The 22549-nt window shown below is 38.2% G+C and overlaps 1 protein-coding gene across 3 annotated transcripts in view; it reads left to right on the plus strand.

Moving 5' to 3' along the window:
- The first annotated feature begins 283 nt into the window (after positions 1-283).
- The window catches only part of GPR155 (G protein-coupled receptor 155), a 42752-nt gene continuing 20486 nt past the window's right edge, over positions 284-22549 (plus strand). For all 3 annotated transcript variants that reach the window (XM_082658940.1, XM_082658941.1, XM_082658942.1), the window contains exons 1-8: positions 284-441; positions 3597-3654; positions 5067-5563; positions 13266-13665; positions 15683-15848; positions 16749-16904; positions 18263-18346; positions 19278-19395. In XM_082658940.1, the coding sequence (XP_082515066.1) occupies positions 5098-5563; positions 13266-13665; positions 15683-15848; positions 16749-16904; positions 18263-18346; positions 19278-19395 (1390 nt within the window). In that variant the 5' untranslated portion in view covers positions 284-441; positions 3597-3654; positions 5067-5097. The remainder of the gene's footprint in view (positions 442-3596; positions 3655-5066; positions 5564-13265; positions 13666-15682; positions 15849-16748; positions 16905-18262; positions 18347-19277; positions 19396-22549) is intronic.

Genomic DNA, 22549 nt, shown 5'->3' on the forward strand with positions numbered 1-22549 from the left:
CCGGAAGTCCCGCCGCCGGCGTCTAGCGGCTGGGAAGCTCGCAGCCTGCGGCTGGAGGCTGGCGTAGCGGAGGACCTTGGGCCTCCGCGTCTCAGCGGTCGGGGGCGGAGCCAGGGGCGGGACCGGGGCCGCGCGGCGTTGAGTCTTGCGGCGGGAGGCGGAGCCTGAAGGCGGGGCCTCGGACGGCGCGGCTCTGTGGTTCCCCCGGCCGGGGGCGGGGCCAGGAGGCGGGGCGGTGGCTCAGGGAGGAGCTGACCCGGTCCCAGTTTATGAGCGCCTCACTTTTTCGGATTGTGAATGAGCTGCTATAGTGGGCAGCTGGCAGCCGGCAGCTCTCGGCTAGGAGGGCTGGGGTGGGAGGTGACGGTGATTTCCTCCCTGCTTGGCCCACCTCGAACATCGACTCCCTTCTCCCGCGGCCCCGGGATGCAGCCGTAGCAGGTGAGATGGGCCCCCGGGGCGCCGACCTGCGCGGTCCCGGCTCGGCTTTGCGGGCCCTTGGTGACCCCGCTCTCGCCCCTCGAGTCTGAGCAGGTGGGCAGCGCCCAGGCCCGCAATCCGCTGCCTGCGCCTGCCCGCCTCTGCCCCGTAGCGCCCGCCTTTAGGACGTGCGGGGCCACCCGGGAAGACTTACGTAGGGGAAGGGGCGGCTTGTCCCCTTTGGTGACAGAGCTGCCATCCCTCAGTTTGAGGAGCACATCATTGTACGTGCGTCCACCCTACCATTCTCAGACTCTTCCCTTTATTCCGGGGGGGTGGCCTCAGTGAATGCCATCGTGGGAGCTTCTGCCCAGGTACCTGGAGCGTTCCGCCAAATTTTCTCCCTTAGCCCTTTTTGGAGCATTTCACTTACCATGCTTTGTGACTGCCATGCCCTGGGGAAGCTGAGCGACCAACTTTGTATCCCAGGCACAGAACCTAGGCTGCCTTTACACTTCCACTGCTGCCTGCCCAGGCATTGGGTGGCAGCTGTTCTTTAGGCGGCCTATTTGGTTACGGATTCTCTACATCCTTATCTTAGAGGGCCAAAGTCTGTCCCTGCCGACAAGAGAAGAGGCAGTGCTCAGCACTCCCTCCCCACTCTGGGTCTTTAGGGAAGACGTTTGGTCTCCTGCAAGTAGGTGGGAGTGGGTGGATGGTGTGACTCCTGGTGTTGAAGGGTGCTTGAATAGGCCCACACTGTATTATGCTTTTCCCACCGGCTAAATGTTATTGGGTGTTTGAGAAATAGCTTAAGAGTTTAAAGCTTTCTCTTTGAAACCCGTCAGAACCCTCCTCCCCATTTTCACTTAATAGCAGTTGTTTACAATGTTAGTGGTTCCTCCATGTTATCTAAACCAAATATGAGTGGCCAGAAGTGGCTGGTGTATAGCATTTCTCTGCTCCCGCCCCAGTGAGTGGTCTTTTACTGTGACAAGGCAACTTTTTTTTTTTTTTTTTTTTTTTTTTTTTGCGGTACGCGGGCCTCTCACAGCTGTGGCCTCTCCCGTTGCGGAGCACAGGCTCCAGACGCGCAGGTTCAGCGGCCATGACTCACGGGCCCAGACGCTCCGCGGCATTGTGGGATCTTCCCAGACCGGCCACGAACCCGTGTCCCCTGCATCGGCAGGCGGACTCTCAACCACTGCACCACGAGGGAAGCCCGGTCCTATTTATTTTAAAAGAATGCTTTAAGAAGTATATTCTCGGGGCCTCCTTGGTGGCGCGGTGGTTATGAATCCACCTGCCAATGCAGGGGACACAGGTTCGAGCCTTGGTCCGGGAAGATCTACATGCCGCGGAGCAACTAAGCCCGTGTGCCACAACTACTGAGCCTGCGCTCGAGAGCCCACGAGCCACAACTACTGAAGTCCTCGCGCCTAGAGCCCCTGCTCCTCAACAAGAGAAGCCACCACAAGGAGAAGCCCGTGCACCGCAACGAAGAGTAGCCCCGCTCGCCGAAACCAGAGAAAGCCCGCGTGCAGCAACGTAGCCAATAAAATAAATTTATTTTAAAAAAAGAAGTATATTCTCTTCCTGTTGGAAAAAAATTTAAGATGAGATAAAACTTTGTATTTGTAAGTCCTTTTTGGTTATTTTGACTGCCCCTCAATTAGCAGATATTGCTTTTAAAATATCAAGGAACATTAAAAGAAGCTTCATGGGAAGGGGAAGATTACTTTCCAAAGTTTTTCTCTTAATTTTTGACTAACTGAAAGTTAAACCTGGGCCTTGCTACAGCTATTTGACCATCACCTTGAGGGAAATAAAGAGCTCTCCCTTCCCTGCTAACAACTAAGATCAAACTAAATTAAACTGAACTCCTTAATTGTTTGGTATAAAATGAAAACTGATAACCTTACAACCCATCCCATCCCTCTGTTTTAGTTGGAGGCTCTTTAATACCAAGTATGTTTGAAGAACTGCATAGAACAATGAATTATATTTAATTTACTACCATTCTTCTTACTATTAGGACACACAACTCCTAATAGCAACTGCTACCACTTCTTGAAGGCCTACTTTGTGATAAGCTGTGTATAAAAGCTCCAATCCTGGGGCTTCCCTGGTGGCACAGTGGTTGAGAGTCCACCTGCCGATGCAGGGGACGTGGGTTTGTGCCCCGGTCCAGGAAGATCCCACATGCCGCGGAGCGGCTGGGCCCGTGAGCCACGGCTGCTGAGCCTGTGTGTCCGGAGCCTGTGCTCCACAACGGGAGAGGCCACGGCAGTGAGAGGCCTGCGTACCGCAAAAAAAAAAAAAAAAAAAAAGCTCCAATCCTCACAGTAGCCCTCTAGGGAGGTTTTTACTCTCATTTTACAGTTGAAGAAGCTATGGTGCAGAGAGGCTGAGTTACCCGAAGAGTTGATAAGTGATAGGCCCCAAATTGGGTTCAGGCCATTTGACTCTTTTCACTGAACAACTGCAAGTTTAGTTAAAACTGTTGGTTTAAAAATTATTGGAATACATTGATATGCAAGTGTGGTACAAATAAGGGGTAGGGAGCAGTGTAAGTTATAATGCTCCAGGCAAAGAAATATAGGGAACTTTTAAAAAATAACAGAAGACTGGAGTAGTTTATCACCTTAATCTTTAGCACTGCCTTTTCAAGTCCACATCTCTCAGGGGCTCCAAATGTTTAACACCTTTGTTCACTTGTTTACCAGCTCCTTACTTCAATTATGGGTACCTATACCAATCAGTAGCCTTTTCAGGATATAATTTGATGCTTATTTGGTAAACTTCAAGTATGTGAGTATTACAGGTTTTGTGTATATTGACCACTCCTGTCTAATCCTAGGAGGAAAATATTTGTCCTGATCCAGATTAAATGTAATGTTTTTAAATGGTTCAGTTTATACCAGGGTAGCACAGAGAAAATTATCTCATCCACACCCCCAGTTGTATCAGTTGTTGGTCTTTGGCCTGCCATCTGAGTCCTTAATGTGATGTGGGTGTTTGAGAACTTAACCTGGGCATTATACATTTCAGGAAGCATAAGCTTTTTTACTTTCTACCTTATATAAGGCTACTTTAGATGGTTAACCCAGAATAATCACTTAGGAATTGGCAATTGTCACTATGTCAATTTCAAGTTACTAATAAAAGCTGTTTAGTTGCAGAGTTGTTCAAGCCTAATGTTCATTGTGTCCCTGGCAGCAAGAGGAAAGTCTGGTAAGTATTGTCATATTAACGTAAAGTTTTCCTTGCTTCATTTTCTGAACATCTTTAGAACATTTTACAAGACATTTTGTGTTCTTTAACATTTTATGAACAGCTTTGGAACATTTAGGAACACATTTTGTGGTCTTGGTGAAAAACTTAGAATACTTAACATTCAGGAAAAAACAAAAAGAACAAAATTCTGTCCATGAAGTAGATAGTTCCTAAGAAAGAACATTGATCCACTAAAGGGTGAAAGGTTTATTTAAGAGCAGGTAATTATTTTAGTCTCCTAAATCTCCTGTGTGCTCCAGGCATGGTGCTAGGCATTAGGGACACAAAAGTGAGCAAAAACATGCATAGTCCCTGCTTCTATGGCACTTAAAGTCTAGTCAAGGAGACAAACATAAATCACACAGTCACTCTAATACATAGTATAATTATAAACTGAGAAGAGTGGCCTAAAGTTAAGGAACATGATTCTATTTGAGAAAGACTCCTGGCCTGGCTATGGTGTTAGAGGAGCCTTACCTGATACAACGACTCCTGAATTGATTTGGATATGATTTGGAGGATGGGTAGTTGTTATGTGGGTGGGCAGGGAAGAGAATATTTTAGTGTGAACTGCATGGGCAAAGCCCCTGTGGCACAAAGACTATGGGGAATTCAAGACAGCCAATATGTCTGGCTGGTGTAAAAGGAACTAAGAGTAGGCTGGTGGGATGCCATCATTTTTTCTTTCATTCTCTCTCTTATATGCCACCAGAAGTTATATTTAACTTTTGTTAAATGATTTATTTGTGCCAGATGTGTTTGTAAGGACTTGATATTGAATAATATCAAGTTCCTATGAGGTACGATTTCACAGATGAGGAAATGAGGTACAGAAAAGTAAGTTACTGGTTCAAAGTTGATCAGTGATCTTCTATTTTACTCTTCTTCCTATCCTATAGTCAAGTCCTTCCGCGGGCTGGAAAGGACCTTCCTGTCCATTGTGACTCTTAGATGTAGCCCTGAGAACTTCTGAAATTTCTGGAAAATTTGGCTGCAGGTGGACATTCAGTAGACTCTGTGGGTGCCATGCTCTTATCCACTAGGCAGAGCTTGACTGTGGAGCACTGGAGAGGACCACAGGGCATCACATTACAGCTGTAAAATCTGTGGATCTTATTTTACTCATATCTGATACTGGATATCGGAAAGCAACATAAATATTTTGAGCTGACCCACCTTTGAGAGTCAAGAGGCTGTTGTTAGCAGACACTTCCACCCATTTTATTTTTCATTGTATTTTTCTCTGATGGTTGTTGAAAAAAGTTTGTATATTTATTTGGCCATTTAATAAATCTATGTTTGCCAGTATATCCTTTCAAGTAGAATTCTTCTCATTGATTTCACACTGAATCTTTCTTCTTTCTTTCCAGAGATCAGGTTGCAGTTGGAGGGTGAAAGAAAATGAATTCTTTTTCTGATATACCTGCCAAGAACTTGACCATTGCTGTCAATATGACCAAGACTTTGTCCTCACCGGTAACACATGGATTTAATTCCACTAATGACCCACCTTCAATGTCAATAACAAGGCTTTTTCCAGCCTTACTAGAATGCTTTGGCATAGTCCTTTGTGGCTACATAGCAGGGAGGGCCAATGTTATAACATCAACACAGGCAAAAGGACTGGGAAATTTTGTCTCCAGGTTTGCACTTCCAGCTTTATTATTCAAAAACATGGTTGTACTTAATTTTTCCAATGTGGATTGGTCTTTTCTATATAGTATCTTAATTGCCAAAGCTGCTGTATTTTTCATTGTATGTGTATTAACCTTATTGGTTGCCAGTCCCGATAGTCGATTTGGCAAAGCTGGACTATTCCCTATTTTTGCTACACAAAGTAACGACTTTGCATTGGGATATCCTATAGGTAAGTTACTTTTTATTTTTTAAGTTTTAAAAAATTTCAAGTCTTTTAGAAGGTAACAAAATGTAAGGCTTTAATTTGAATCTTTTAACTAAGCATTTGTTAGTGATTTATACTTATTCTTATATCTAAGAAATCTTTCGTATTTTTTTCTTAAATATGTCTTAAGTTAGATGAATTATATTTTTTCAGAGTTTGAGGCACCTTCAAACATCTACCTGAAATAAATGGGCATATCCAAATAAATTTTGTGAGTCATCTTTCTAATAGTATTTTTTTTCTTCTCAGTAATCACATATGAAAGAAATATAATTTCCAGAAGAGATCAGATTCTGATTTAAATTATGTAAAAAGCATAGGCATACACCTGTTTAAAAACTGTCATTATTAAACGTTAGCAGTGGAAATTTATGAGTGACTTTTTCCCTTCCTTATTTTTCTTTCCATCTAGAATGTATATTATTTTACATTAATGCTTGTTATTGAGTTTTTTATTCAAAATATCAGTGTACTTTGGTCGAGGTTAATTTCTTGTTTAAGGACAAAATGAGGACTTTTTCTACCTTTCCAACTTTTCCTTCTTTAACTTTCCAACCCTTTAAGCAGCCTAATTTTATGTTTCTATGTGTATATGTTTTCCTGATGAAATAGTAAACATACTAGTTGGGGATGTTGAGATATCTTAGAAATATATTCTATTTTCCAGAACTCTCTGCCACCAAGAAAATGTATACTTAGTAACTACTTGTTTTTTAATGTTTTTTTATTGTGGTAAAAGTCACATAATATAAAACATACTATTTTAACCATACTTAAGTGTACAGTTCAGTGGCACTAAGTACATTCACATTGTGCAACTCTCACCATCATCCATCTCCCAAATTTTTCACTTTCCTAAACTGAAACTCTGTCCCCTTTAAACACTAACTCCCCATTCCCCCTCCCTACTCCCCCGCAAGCCCCCAGCCCCTGGCATCTACCAGCGTACTTTCTATGAATTTTTAATATTTTTAAAGTTTATGTTTTGCTTTGATCATGTATCATAATGTAGGGATCTGAATATTATGGATATAGTCATTCATTTATTCCTTCATTCATTCATAGGAACCTGTTAGTACCAGTGACTGTGCCAGCTGCTGGGAATACAATTGTGAACAAAATTCTTGTACATACTGAATTTACATTTTAATGGGAAAATAAAATAAAAACAAAAATAATATCAGGTAATGACAAAGGCCATAAAAACAAAGTAGTGTTATTTTACAAGGAGATGGCATTTGAGGTGGGGAGCAGGGTCAGTGAAGGCCTCTCTGGTGATATAACTTCTGAGCAGAGACTGAATGAAACTTAATGAAATGGACAGTTGAAATCTGCCATTAACTTTCAAATTTCTTATCTTTTAACTACCCACTCCCCCAAAAAAATTATTACACCTCTGGCACGAAAAGGATTCTAGTGGACTATACTTTTCATCATTCTCTTCCTCCATATTGCTTACCAGAAATAGAAATATACCTAAGAAATTATATAACTATGAATAGGAGGTTTATGAGAGAGGAAAAACCAGGCTCTTAGATAACTGAGCCGTGAATAGTCAGAAAGTAGATAGGTGTTCCTTTAAGGTTAATCAATTTTAAAATTAAAGGATGAGCCAAGCATTTAAATAAAGACTTTGGAAATAAAAGAGCAAGGAGTTAATGTGTTGTCCCTCTCTTCAGGAGCATTAATAATGTACATTTGTCAAGGTATTGATGGTATAAGGACCTTAGAAGTGGCTAAGTATCATAGTGTTAAATATTTAATAAATAGTGCTATATCTTAATTTGGACATGAACTGTAAGTTTCATGCTGTCATAGAGTAGTAAGCCCATAACTAAATAGAACTAACATTTGTAACTTTATAAGTGTATTTTCTTATATACTTATCTCATTTGAGGTAGGGCAGATATTATTATCCTCGTTTTCAAATAAGAAGGCAGACTTACAGAGATTTAATTGTCTTACCCCAGGTCACACAGCTAACAGGTGACTGAGACCCAAACCTAGATTTAAATCCTGGGCATTCTCTTATGCCACACAGTTATATAACATGCCCATTTGATCATCAGAAGACCCAGCTAGCCCTTATAATACATTATTTTCACAGAGAATCAAAGTTTTTCATAATCTTTACATTATTCAAAAATATTCATAAAATGAGTAGCAGTGGAAAAAGACCTGTTAGATGAGTTTATCCATTTTCATATTAAGGCAGAATCTCCAAATAAAAAATATAGTCAGCCATTTTCATTGCTGCTTTTCTCATGTCCCACATTAAATCTGGTAATAATCATGTTCCCAGCAGTGTGCTAGCCCAGTTCCCCTGATGATTATGCTTGCAGATTTTGAGTTGTAATTGTTTGTTTGTTTTTAAATCACAGATAATGTAAGCGCTCTTGTGAGATTAGGTTGTAGACAATAACTTTACCAGAAACCAACAGTATACACAGAAGTGCTTTTTCATATATCTGCAGATTGGAAGCGGTGGTACAGAACTAGGGCCATGTATCTGCTCCAATGAGTTTATTTATTACTGCTGTTCATAGCCATCTGCCTTCTGGCTATGCTCAGGGTGAACAGAGAAGACTATGTCTCTAGAGAGAAGACCATTCTTTCTGTTTGTTATGTGGCCTCTCCCAAGAATTCCTACTCTCTAGTTCACAGATAAGCATGGTAGCTTAAAGGAAATGTCCTTTTTACGACTGCATTTGTTCTACAACTTTGGTCCAATTTACAGGTGACTCAGAAGAGATAAGTTAGTGATTAAAGAAAAAGGACAGTCTTTGTTTACTTTTCCTCTATACTATAATCATAATGGTCTATGAAATTGCATTAAAATGATTTATCTATACTCAAGTGACATAATACTACATTGCATTATTGCAGACTAAAAAAATAGCAGTACACGGGCTTCTCACTGTTGTGGCCTCTCCCGCGCAGGCTCAGTGGCCATGGCTCACGGGCCCAGCCGCTCCGCAGCATGTGGGATCCTCCCGGACCGGGGCACGAACCCACGTCCCCTGCATCGGCAGGCAGACTCTCAACCACTGCGCCACCAGGGAAACCCATGCTTGCTATTTTTAAAAACAATTCTTTTCAGAGGTACTTTAAGAAATCCGAGTATGAGAAGAAACCAAGACTCCACTGAGGTGAAATGTGGATTTTAGCAAATTAGAATGGTTCCCTGCCTCTGTCATTAAAAGATACAATAGGGCATAGTTAAGTGCTATAATTCATTCTTAAACAATGCTGATAGCATAAGCACCCTGACTAATCATAATTATGCTCTAGTGCTTGAGCTGTAAACAGAAAGGAAATGAAGCATTTAACTATATGCCATTAAATAATAGAATGGTCTTGTCTGGGTCTTTGTGTTATTTGCTAGGGATTGAAACCCTGCAGTAATCAAAATAGGAGCCACAGTGGGTGGCTAATTTTGTCTCTTAGTTCTTCAAAGCTATATAATAATTCCTCAGAGTGGGATTCTCCCCTCCCCCCAAGAGCCTTATTTATAAGTATTAATTAGAACTTAATAGTTGATACAATGATTATAAATCTAATTTGTTAATATGGGTCACTGCTTTCAATTATTTTTCAGATTTGAAAAACTATACTCAGATTGATAACAAAAGAATAGTGCTGCGGGGGAGGGAGGGTGGTGGGATGAACTGGGAGATTGGGATTGACAGATATACACTAATATGTATAAAATAGATAACTAATAAGAACCTGCTGTATAAAAAATACATAAATTAAATTTTAAAAATAGTGCTGCCTATTTATAAAGATGGAATGTTAAGTAATTATGCAAATGAATGGCAGAATGAACTGAAATTCCCATATGAACCCTATTCTAGTAATTAAACAAGTATTTATTCCCAACTTTTTGCTTTCCCACTAGACTATACTTCTTTTGCCTTTGTATACCTGTTCAACTGACTTAAAATACCCCAATAGTAGCCTGCTTTATAAATATTCAGAAGATGAAAAAAGAAAAAAAATTGGATATAAAAAGAAATGGGTTCATGGATAACAATTAGTTATAAATTGCTATGTTACAAAACACATTTTTAGTCTATGTTACAAAACACATTTTTAGTCTGTCTGAAACCTTTGACATTCATTGATGTGTTAATTCCATTCAGCAAGTATTTTCAGATTTTGCTTAGCACTCAGCTGGGACTGGGGGTTATAAAATGATACCTTCAAGGAACTTAGAATTTGTTAAGATGGCACTGATACAAAAAGTTCACAAAGTACCAGAGCCATCCAGGGAAGGAGAGATCCATGATGTAGCCTGAAGACTCGGTGGAAGAAGTGGTACCTGAGACAGGCCTTAAATAGTAGGCAAGATTTGGATAAGAAATGAGAGATTTCAAGAAGTTGGGGGATGATGAAGTTGGGGAATGATGATCAGCATGTAGAACTAGAAATTATGAACCTGGTGTTTATCCAGCATTACAGTGATATAAACTGGCTGATAGAGGCTTTGCACTAAGGTATAGTGAGAGGTGAGCTGGATAAATAAGGAACAAATAGTGGCGACTAGATTGTGAATGTCAAAAGAAAGATTTTATATGTGGTCTTGTGGGCAGGGAGAGCTGTGGGAAAATCTTAATTTTTCAAAGTTAAGATTTAGGTGATATTGTTGGTAGCAAGTAAAATGGATAAAGGGGATGGTCAAGAAAAACCAGAAGAGTATACGTTGGTAAACAGAGTAGGTAACCCACTTTTGAGATTTTTGACTAGTGGGAGTAGCAGGAATCAAGATTCCAAGTAGGAATCAAATACAAAAGATCATGCAAAAGAAGAAAGGACTTGGTGATTGGCTAGGCCTAAATATAGACTTTTGTTCAAATTTGCATTGAGCATTTAAAACAACCCGAAGTCCATTATGTAATGGTGATTAAGTGCTACTGTACCAGGAAAGTACATTTCTGGTAAAAAGCATTAACTTAAGAAGCTTTGTGTGCTGTAAGTTGTCAAAGGAAATACCTTATGCATTTTACTTTGGCTACTCGGGAAAATTCTTAGGCTCAGACTGAAAACACAAGGCTTTTCTAAAATATACTCTCTATTTTAAAAATTGAGGGGTGGGTATAGACACCTTTCTCTTTGAGCTAAAATATCTAGTCAGAAGAAGTGTAGCTAACTAGAAATAGTTACCAAAAGTGCTGCTTTTTTTTTTTTTACTTAAAGTATGAAACCTTATGAAACATGAAAGAGAACCACAGAGTTATAGAGCTATATATCTAATTTGGAAATCAGTGGAAAGAATTGGTGAAATTTTATGTAATCAAATATATTTTGTTTAACATTTCAAAGATATTAGAGACCTCTGTGTGTGCTTAGTTGAAAAAAAGGGAATTGAATCTTATAAAAAGTGGCTTTTAGCTAATGAGAACAAGGCATTCTAAAGGTTATATAATCTAGTTTCATAACTAACGGGACATGTGCTTGACATTAATTGAACTTATGTATCCTGAGTAAGCAAACAAATATATTTTCCTACCTGTGTCACTTTATCTTAATGTAAATTGAGAAACCTAATCTTTTTCATTTTTTCACATGATTGCCTCTCTTGTGAAGCAAGTGATTGTGAGTGATTGTGGCTGTTCTTATTTTATCTTTCTCAACTTGAAATCATTTATGAATCAGGCTTTGCATATATTAGGTTGAATAATTTCAGAATTCATTGCCAAAAATGTGCCTTGAGACCAATTTGATGCTGCAAGGCTCTAAGTTGCCCTGATCAAGCCAAGACCAGGCCACCAACCCTCACATGAACCAAGAAACTGCTAGAAGTCTGATCCAACCCATCCCCTTCCAAGGAGACTCATCTCATGCAATGGTTAGGTGCTAAAGTCATCATATACAGTTGAACCTTTGAAAAATCCCTCAAATCACCCACAAGATGCAGCACACGTACTTTGTGTATATTGTACCATTTCTCATAAGTCTAATAGCCAGATTCTTCTGCAGGCATTGCTCTTCTTCAATGAACAAGTAATTAGTTTGCACTTGGGAACATGTTTTATGAAAAAGAAAAATGAAGCCTATGTTTTCCTAAGAAAGTGTAGTTGAATTTGCATTAAATGTGCATTAACGTGCATTTACTGTGTTCTACTCCCAAACATTTCTTAGATCCACCTTTCCATCTCTAATTCTTCAGCGTCTTCACTGGCCTTCCTTCCTGAAGGCATTCATTCCTCTCCAATGGAGGCTGCTCATTTTCTCATCGCCTGCATACCATGTGAGCAGTGGGTAGGCAGGATTGGCATCCTCATAGCCACTGTGTACCACTGCTAGGCCATTATTCTCTCTCTTCTGTAAAAACTGCTTCTTTGAGGTTCCTGCTGCCTGGCTAAACTGCTCATCCTTGTTGCTGTCATCTGCTGACCTCACGCGTCATTCCTCCTCATTCATTGAAGACCAATATCTGGCCCACTGTCATCTTCTCTACTCCCAAGTTTTGCTTGTTATCTTGTTTAACTTTAGCATCCATGTGAAGTACCCACCAAATTCTCTGCTCTCTCAGTTCCTTGACCTCCTCACCTCCAATGATGTTTTCCTGTACTCCACTTCAGCCACCAACTCCCATGGCCACATCCTGGACCCAGTCATCTGGGAAATATTAAATCCAATAGCTCAATATCTGACTTACTGTGAACTCCTAAACTTCCAGCTACACCTACTTCTTGAACTTCACAGGGACCTCCAGTCTCTAACCGCTCTGCTATCTGTTAGCCATCTCCCATCTTCACTTCTTTTCCTATATAGCTTGGACTCCATCACCTCAGTGCTCTTTTTTTTTAAAACATTTTTAAAATAAATTTATTTAATTTTATTTATTTTTGGCTGCGTTGGGTCTTCGTTGCTGCACACGGGCTTTCTCCAGTTGCTGCGAGCGGGGGCTCCTCTTTGTTGCAATGCACAGGCTTCTTATTGCGGTGGCCTATCTTGTGGAGCACGGGCTCTAGGTGCGTGGGCTTCAGTAGTTGTGGCACGTGGGCTCGGTAGTTGTGGCTCACGGGCTCTAGAGCGCAGGCTCAGTAGTTGTGGCACATGGGCTTAGTTGCTCCACAGCATGTGGGCTCTTCCTGGACCAGGGCTCGAACCTGTGTCCCCTGCATTGGCAGGCGGATTCTCAACCACTGTGCCAGCAGTGAAGTCCCTCAGTGCTCATTTTTTAGTCTGTTATCTCCTCCTCTCTCCTGCGTTCTCTGTGCTCTGATTTCTGCCTCACCACTCCAATGAAACTTCTCTCTCAAGAGAACCAACAACCACCTTATTGCTATGACTACTTAAACATTTTGTTAGTAGATTTTTACTTTGAATTGTTTTAAGAATTCTACAATTCTGCCCCTTTATTGAGACTAGTGTTAGCCTCTAAGTAGTAACAATTAGTGGGTTTTACTAAAAATACTTTTTAAAAGTTGATGATCATTTTATAAGCTAAATGTCGTTTAATATAGTGGGGTTTTTTTCCTTTTCACCTTTATTACTAAAACATACTTTTCCAAAACTAGAGTAATGAGGTCATTCTACACTATTTAGGTTAATTTACAATATGTTATAATTAAGCATGGAAAACATTATACTCATAATTTATTAATATATTTCTGTGGTAACCATTTAAAAATCGATTTTAATTTGTATTTTGCAGTTGAAGCTTTATATCAAACGACATACCCAGAGTATCTCCAGTACATTTACTTAGTGGCGCCAATATCTCTTATGATGTTAAACCCTATAGGGTTTATCTTCTGTGAAATGCAGAGATGGAAAGACACTCCAAATGCTTCTCAAAACAAAGTGAAAATTGTGGGACTTGGACTTCTGCATGTGTTACAGAACCCAATAGTATTTATGGTTTTCATTGGCATTGCTTTCAATTTTATTCTTGATCAAAAAGTGCCCGTATATATGGAAAATTTTCTTGATGGACTTGCGAATTCTTTTTCTGGATCAGCTCTATTTTATCTTGGTCTTACAATGGTAGGAAAAATAAAGAAACTGAAGAAGTCAGCATTTGTTGTACTAATTCTTCTCATCACAGCTAAACTGTAAGTTTCACTTATTTAACCTGGGGATTTGTACTTTGTGAAAGCCTTATTTAGCCCGTTCGTTGGGATATGTCTCTATTTTCTCCATTAAATAGTTTGATAGTAGTAATCCCTCCTAATTGAGTAGTTACAATTTAAAGGAAATGTGATGTTGGTATATTGTGGAAAGTCATTTCCATGTAGGTTACTCTTTACATTTTACTGTCAGAGGATAAAGACTATTGGTTTACCTTCAGCTTTTTTTTTTTTTTTATTTTGCGGTACGCGGGCCTGTCACTGTTGTGGCCTCTCCCATTGCGGAGCTCCGGACGCGCAGGCTCAGCGGCCATGGCTTACGGGCCCAGCCGCTCCACGGCATGTGGGATCCTCCCAGACCGGGGCACGAACCCGTGTCCCCTGCATCCATCGGCAGGCAGACTCTCAACCACTGCGCCACCAGGGAAGCCCTCCTTTCAGCTTTTATATAATTTTACTTAATATCTTCCAGTGTCCTAGTTTGATGATATTTTTAAAGGAATTTTGCAGGATTTCTGAGTTTTCTAAATTTATTAAAATCCTATTGGCCATGATGAAAACAATAATTTTGAATATAAACTTCTATTTCATGAATTTGAGGGAAATATTCTAAAATTCTGAGGGTGGCTGAATATAGGTAAGTCAGTAGGAATGATTATTATTAACCATCTGATCCTAGCCTGTAAATGAAAAGTTCTTATCTCCTTAGTTGATAGTTCCTTCAGCCTCCTTAGCTCTTTAGACGTGGAGTTATACTTCCTGGTAAAGGTGACATAATTTTACTACAAGATTATCCCAAGGCACTTGGGGCATATTTAACTATTGAATTTAGCTCTTGTATAGACAATTAAATTCATGAGACCAGTGCAATATGAAATAGTATCTATATTTTGAAAATAATAAAAATGAATATAAATTCTGAAGATTATTAATAGTGGTGTTATGCTCTTGGAAATAAAGTATTATTTAGTTTTTTTGTTTAATTTTTGGCTGCACTGCATGGCATGTAGAATCTTAGTTCACCGACCAGGGATTGAACCCACGCCCCCTGCAGTGGAAGTGTGGAGTCTTAACCACTGGACCACCAGGGAAGTCCCTTATTTAGTTTTTCACAGCAATAAATATGGTTCTAACAATAATAGTAATACCAACCATTACTTATAAGTATTTAAATATTCTCATTTTAAAAATCTTTTTTCTGGTTCTTTGATCCCTATTACATAATTTCTTCTTCTTTTAATTAAAAAAAAAACACATAAGAGTAGTTCTTTACTCCATCTGAGAGCATGTCTGTAGGTGCTGCTGTGACAATATTAACCTTGGTTTTGTTCTTTCTAAAGGAAATCTCCATTAACTTGCTACTGTTGATATGGTCTTTCTATGGAATCCTGGAGGATTTGTTTAATAATTAACTCTTCACCAGATCTGGATTTCATTAGTTTTCTGCTCTACCTCAGTTATTTCAGTTCCCTTTGCTAAACGTTTTTTCTTTATTAAGATAAAGAGCTAATTGTAAGATACCTGTTTCTCTACTGGTTTTTGAAATCTGACTGAGTAGCATTGTTATCGTTACCTGAACCATTTAAACCTCTAATCATAATAAAGGTCCACTTTTTATTTTTCCAAGAATGAGTTTAGTAATTTTCTTGAAAAAGTTTACTCAGATTGTCAGTCTTCTTTTTTTCTTTTAACATTTCAATGAACTAATAGGGAAAGCAAGAAACAGCAGTTATAATTACAACTTTTACAGATTTTTTGCAAGAAAATTATTCATAGAACAAAAAAAATTAGTTTTTTTCCTCCTAATTCCTGATGTTTGAAGTATTTCTAGAATATTGTTTTACTTTAAGTAGCTCCAAGTTGAATTTTTTATTCTTTCAATAAAATGATACCTTCCGGGCAGGAGAAGAATAACCTAATGCCAAGTTCACTAGAGCAATTTACTATTTGGGGACCATCATACTTTGATACCAAGCAAATGATGCCTTTCTTGTTTCTTCAGCCTGGTGCTGCCACTTCTGTGCCGAGAAATGGTGGAACTCTTGGACAAGGGCAACAGTGTAGTGAACCATGCAAGTGTATCGAATTATGCATTTTTGTATGGTGTCTTTCCTGTAGCTCCAGGAGTGGCTATCTTTGCAACACAGTTCAACATGGAAGTAGAGATTGTATGTATATATTACTTTCTAAGTTTGATTGTTTGGTTAGTAGAAAAATGAATTTTTAAAACACAGAAATCTACATTCTTTTATGAGAATTTGATATCTGTAAATTGCCTCCTTATAAATAAAGAGACATTGTGTAACATCGTGTAACAAGTGAGTTATTTAATCTGGGGTCTTTATTCAGCCATGACTTTTTTCAGTAGTCTTTTTTAGTTTCAAGTATTTTAATGCTGTAATTTTAGTTAAGCCTAAAGGTTATTTACAGAAGGGTAACTTTCAAAATTTGAGGGGAAAAAATCTGATTTATTCATTGATAATCCAACCACCAGATGCAAAATACCACATAATCAACTGCAATAAATAGCTAAATCAGTTAACATCGATTAGTGTCTAAGCATACTATACATGTTATCTACAGCATTAGAGCAGATGTTTTTGAAATATAACATGAAGGAACTAAATTGTTGACCAAAGCTTAGTTCCATTATTTAATCGGTAGAATGTTTGCATGGTAATTTTTCTCTTTTTGAAATTGCTTTTATTGCCCTATATTTTATGAAATAGTATGGAAGGAAACTGGTCATCCGTTTAAGTAGATCATTGATATGGTTTACTTTCTAGAATCTAGGAGATAAACATCAGATGTGGGATTTCTAGCATTGTTATATGCAAATATAAATTGAGCATAGACTGGAAGAGAAGCCAAGGGAACTTAACTGTGTTTTCTTTTAAGAACTCTAAGAAAAGGGGAATATGATATTAGATAACATACTGGATTCTGTGATGTCTCTTTACTGACTCCTGCTTTTATTTTAGAATGCCTTAATGTGCTGTGGCTAAAGTTTACAAGAATTGTTTAAGTGAGTCTGTGACTCTTCCTCAATTTGACTTCATTTTTTGCAGATAACCTCAGGGATGGTAATAAGCACATTTGTGTCTGCGCCAATCATGTACGTCTCTGCCTGGTTACTGACTTTTCCCACCATGGACCCGAAGCCATTGGCATATGCCATCCAGAATGTTAGTTTTGATATAAGTATTATCAGTCTGGTCTCCTTGGTAAGTATGTTTCAGTGTAAAAATGAATGAGAATCACAGAATGAATTTGAGAATAGCTTGGTAACAGAAAGTTAGGGAGTAAAAATGTAATTTCTTATGCAATACAGAAAGCTAAAGCCTACCCATAAAATATAGTATCAGCCTTCTGCGTTTTGTCTTTCCAGTTGGGAGTTAGAGTTATATAACAGACAAGCCATGAGATTTAGTCATACTTGGATTTGACTCCTGGCCCTGTGACAAACTAGCTGTTATTTCTCTGTGGAGTTACCTAAGCCTCTCTAAGCTTCAATTTTCTCAACTATAAAATACAGATAATAATTTAACATATTTCCATGGTTTGTTTTAAGGATTACATGAGACAATATATGTAAAAGGCATTCTGAAAACGGTGAATTGCTATATAAATACTAGCTATTGTAGAATCATGTTGTAGGAAGGGATCTTTGGGATTAAGACCAAACATCCATTTAATGTTAATGAAACTTTTGGATATATCTAACTCAAATTAAATACTTATACACTTGGCAACTAGAGTATCTTGTAGATTGAGTTGCCTGTTGAATTCAAACAGTATTCTGGCTGAAAATAAAAAGACAACTTTTGCTGTTAAAGGAAAGGAGATAAGGATGAATATGTATACTGGCAACAAATAAATGTGTGATTAATGTAATTTTTAAGAAATTTTGCTTCTGTTACATTTTCTTAAAAATGATGCCCGTTGATAAGAGGGCAGTTTCGTAGGGGGAGAGACAATATAAATTTTGATTGACAATGAGGTGAGAAGAAAGAAGGAAATCAAACCAGCATACGTAGCTGACTACTGGGTATCCTTTTAAATATAAAGAATGCAGGAAAATTAATCTTAAGGTGGATGACGTGTGTTGTTTGAAGTAAGACAGCCTGGAATGTAGATACCTCACGAGCCAATGTGGTGGAATCAAAAAGGGAAAATTCAAGATAGTAACTGTGTTTCCCACTAAAGCGCCTTTCCTGAAGAGTTGTCTGTGAGCCTGTGGCCCACCCCAGCCACCAAAGGTAGGGATAGTTGGAACGTGGCCCTCCCTGTTCAAGGACTAGTTCTTAAAGACGCTGTCATTTTTGGAGTTAATTTACCATAGGATCTCTCCATGCTTTCTATTTTACTTTACTTTTACTATTAGTTTACCTTAATGCCCTTTTGGGAGCTACACAAGTTAAAGTAAATAAAATATTGCAATTCCTTTTTGAACCAGGATAAGAGAATTCTTTAAAGAGGCTAATAAGTAATTAGTAAAGTAATTATAAAATAAAAGTTAGTAATTAATAAGTGATTATAAAGATTAAGAAACCTGAGTAACTTTTGAACCTCTGTGTTTAAGATCTGGTCTTTGGCTATTCTCCTTTTGAGCAAGAAGTATAAACAGCTTCCTCATATGCTTACAACTAATTTACTCATCGCTCAGGTTAGTAAACCTACAGATAATTAAAGCTGTGTTTTTCTCATTGGTTATATTACTATAGAGGAAAAAATCACTTTGTTGAGTTTTTCCAGGTATAAAGTCAAAAGTATTTTTTTACCAAATACAATCAATTACAATTTGGTTACAACTAATTTATGCCGAATTTATTAAATACTGCAGTGTGTCTTAAACTATACAAAGTTGAGGCTAATACAGTTGGCCCTCCATATCCATGGGTTCCATATCCTCAGATTCAACAAAAATGGATCGAAAATATTCAGAAAAAAAATTCCGGAAAGTTCCAAAAAGCAAAACTTGAATTTGCCATATGCCGACAGCTATTTACATAGCATTAACAGTGTATTTGGTATTATAAGTAATCTGGAGATGATTTAAAGTATACAGGAATATATGCATAGGTTATAAGCAAATACTACAGAATTTTATATAAGGAACTTGAGCATCCTTGGATTTTGGTATCTGTTGGGGGGGCGAGGAGGTGTCCTAGAACCAATCCTCCATGGATACAGAAAGACAACTGTAATGACATTTAGTGATAATTTTGCATTTTTTAATAGAAATAATTGAATGATTACAACTTAAACTCTCTCATAATCTTACTTTTCTAGTTAAATCTTTGCATGTCTCAAATCATAAAGGAAAGAAGTTTACATTTTCTATGTAAACCTTTTCTAAATATAAGGTTAGTATTTAGAATGTTGTCATTATCTACTTCAATTAAATAGAAGGCTTGTTAAAGGCTCGGTATAAAAAGTTTTTTAATCATAAAACTCGAAGTTTTAGTATAACTAGAATAAAATAGCTAATTACTCAGTAATAATTTTAAGTGAATAATTATAGTTGCTGTGAATAAAACTCATGAGTATGAGTCATATGAGTATGACTGACTGTTTTTTAATAATTTTTTCTTCAGTCTGTTGTCTGTGCTGGAATGATGATATGGCATTTTGTTAAAGAAAAAAATTTTGTTGGACAAATTCTGGTGTTTGTTTTATTGTACAGCTCCCTCTACAGCACCTACCTGTGGACAGGTAAGTTGGATCATGAAGAGATATTTAGGTCCCCCTCTCCTCCATCACTTGAGGCCTCAGTTTCTAGTTATCTAGTTGAAGTCTAGTAGTACAGGATTAGGGCATTCACATGGGCAGTTACACCCACTAACACAGACAGTCTGCAAAGCTGAGTTCTCTTCCCCAATCACTCTGTTTCTGCCTGGGCTCAGGTGGTTTCCAGTCACATGTCCTTTTTCTTCCGGGTCTTGGGTTCTAGGCCACAGTCAGCACAGCTCCCCTTTGGAGCCATCAAGGGGGAAAGGCACTAGAAGCAGGTAGGGAAAGGAAAGAATGGGCAGAGAGGGATGGGGCATGTGAGGTGTGTCGCAGAGCTCACTATTAGAATCCAACTGAACTGAATGAAAAATTCTGGCTCTGCCTTAAGCAAATGACTTAACTTTTGCGGTCTCAGTTTCTTATCTGTAAGCCTGGATTATCACACCTTACAGAGTTATTTTGAGAATCAAGTGAAATATGGATGTTTATGCCTGGTACATGGTAGGCACTCAACAAATGTAACTATATTATTAAATAGAGGGAAGAGCAGTAATATGAGAACGAGAAAAACAAGTGAACAAAAGGGTATGGAAAGAGAAGAATACCCAGGAAGAAAAGCTATTTTTCATTTCAACTGGCCCCATAAAGGATATTCAAAATGTTTTAGCACATTGCTCTTTTGAAGTATAACATTTATTTGGGTGTGTACATTCTGGTATGTTTGTGAAACATTCAGTCTGGCTGATTTGTATTCATACCACAAATGCAAACCTATAAAATGGCACATAAAAGGAAACTGTAGAATGGTAGCACTGGTTATAGACCCTGTTAGGAGGCAGATGTCGGGAAGTGGCTGGGGGCGGGGTGGGGGGGCGGACAGGCCTTTGATTTCATGCCTTCAGGATCAAAGCAGGACCCATCTCAGTCAACAGCCTTTTGAAGTGAAGCAACAATGTGGCGAGGAATTACAAAATGAATTCAGTGCAAACAGGAGAAAGTTTGTGCTTTTTAAAGGCAAGTACACCTTGCAAGGCATAAGAGTTTTCACGAGCTGTCAAGTGAAAAGAGCCTGAATACTTTATTTCCAAATACAGATGAACCAACTTGATCTCTAATACTTAGGTTTATTAAGGTTAAATTTATAATGAGAATAAGAGAGCAGTATATAGATCAATCTGTCAAAAAGCCCCAAGTTTCTCTGATATCCTCTTCAAGCAGGCATACCAAAATCTCTCCAAAGAAGCTGTTCTGAATTCCTTGACCTCGATGAAGAATAACCTTGAGATTATTGTGATATAACAGAACTTTAGACCTAAAAGGTCATTTTAAATCATCCTGTTCAGCCATTTTCAGTTTTACTCATTTGTAAACCATACTCATGAATTTTGCCATATCTGCGTACCACCTGTCCTTTCTTTCCACCTTAAAATTAACTCACTTTTTTTACTTTAATAAATTTAGCCTTATCTCAGTAAAATCCCAGGTTTCATGTGTTAGTTAAAAATTTTTCAAGCACATGTTAAAATAAACACATAATTAGTCAAAAAATGTTCCCCCCATGCCACCTACAGTCACCGCACTTTCGGAAACACGGGTCTAGTTTAAATCTTTCATTTTGCCAATGGAGGAAAATAAGGCCCAAAGAGTTTAACTGATTCAGGCAAGAACTCTCACAGCTTCCTCAGTGAGACATCCAGGCCTAGACTAAGCCTGTTCTTCATATGTCAATATTTTCACAAGGCAGGAATGAAATGATAAACATTGGAATTTTAAAGAGTGCCCTCACTACTATAACACAGTTGGCACTCTTTTGTGATTGGTTACTTGCTTCCCTGGCACTTTGAAAACCTGAAACAGAGTGTGCAAATGCATTGGGAGGAGCACTGGTATTACAGTGTCTCTTGAACTTGAGTACTGTGTGGGTCCTCTATAAAGAAAAACAATTCTCAAGGATCTCAGTGTTGATTTGTATTATTTCTAGCACAGTGTTACTTAATCTGTATAATCTTAAATCTAGGTATGAATTCCTTATATACAGCTAGTATACAATTTTAAAACCAAAGCAAATTCACATATTAGATTTAAACAAAACTACAAGCTCAGTAACTCTGATTAGCAAAATTAATTGACATGACAAAGGATCTTATTTTGCTCTGAATCACAGCTTGAAATGTAAAATGCAACTCATTTTTCTCTGGGTAGGGTTTTTTTTGGTTTGGCCTGGCTCTACTTTGATGTGTGGGTTTATGACCTGGTTATCTTGCTGCTTTTCTCTTCTTCAAACTACCACAGAATGTTCATCTGGACTATGTGTTGTGATATTATTTGGCCTTCACTTGGCTCACACTTCAGATAAAACCAGATGTAAGCCCTGAAATAACGAGACTGTACTTTGGTTGTAAGATGGTCATCCAGATGATTATCATTGCAAATAAACCAAAAAGACTTAACATTTCTCACAGAAATTTCCAGATCCCTATGGGTCCACAGATCTGAGTTTTAGAAACACTGCCAGAGTTGAAGGACTTAACCTTCTGGCAGAAGGCTGGGTTTCTAGTCTTGCTGTGCCCTCTGCTGGCTGTGTAGCTTGGGCAAACCCTTGTTTACATATCTATAAAATGAAGGCATTAAAAAAAAAAAATGAAGGCATTAATTTAGAACAGTGGTCCCTTCCAACCCTAAAGTTCTAAGCTTCTATAGCTATGTAGAATTTATTAAATAAGATGTTACTTCTATAAATAATTGGGTATAAGATATAAGGAAAGCTCTTGAAATATTTGTTTTAAAACATTTGTTTAAATGTTTAAAACATTTGTTTTTGTATTAACTTTATATTATATTCGTATTAAGGTCCATCATTTAGACTTGGTGAATTTTCCCAAAACAAAACCTGTATAAGAATTGCCTGTACTTTCTTAGCACCAGCAAAGTGGGGGTGTTTTTATTTTTAGAATCGTTCTGTATCCAGTTAAAAAAATTTTTTTCCAAATATACTTCGATTCCAAACACATCAGTCAAAAGAACAAAATGATTTGGGCTTTTTGAAAAAAATCTTCATGTATTAAACAAGAAGATTTCAGTAAAGAAGCAATGTAGGAGGGAAAACATGAATGATTCTGAATTAAGAAAACTTGCT

Source organism: Grampus griseus, assembly GCF_964374135.1.
Source record: "Grampus griseus genome assembly, chromosome: 7".
In the NCBI taxonomy this organism is placed as follows: domain Eukaryota; kingdom Metazoa; phylum Chordata; class Mammalia; order Artiodactyla; family Delphinidae; genus Grampus; species Grampus griseus.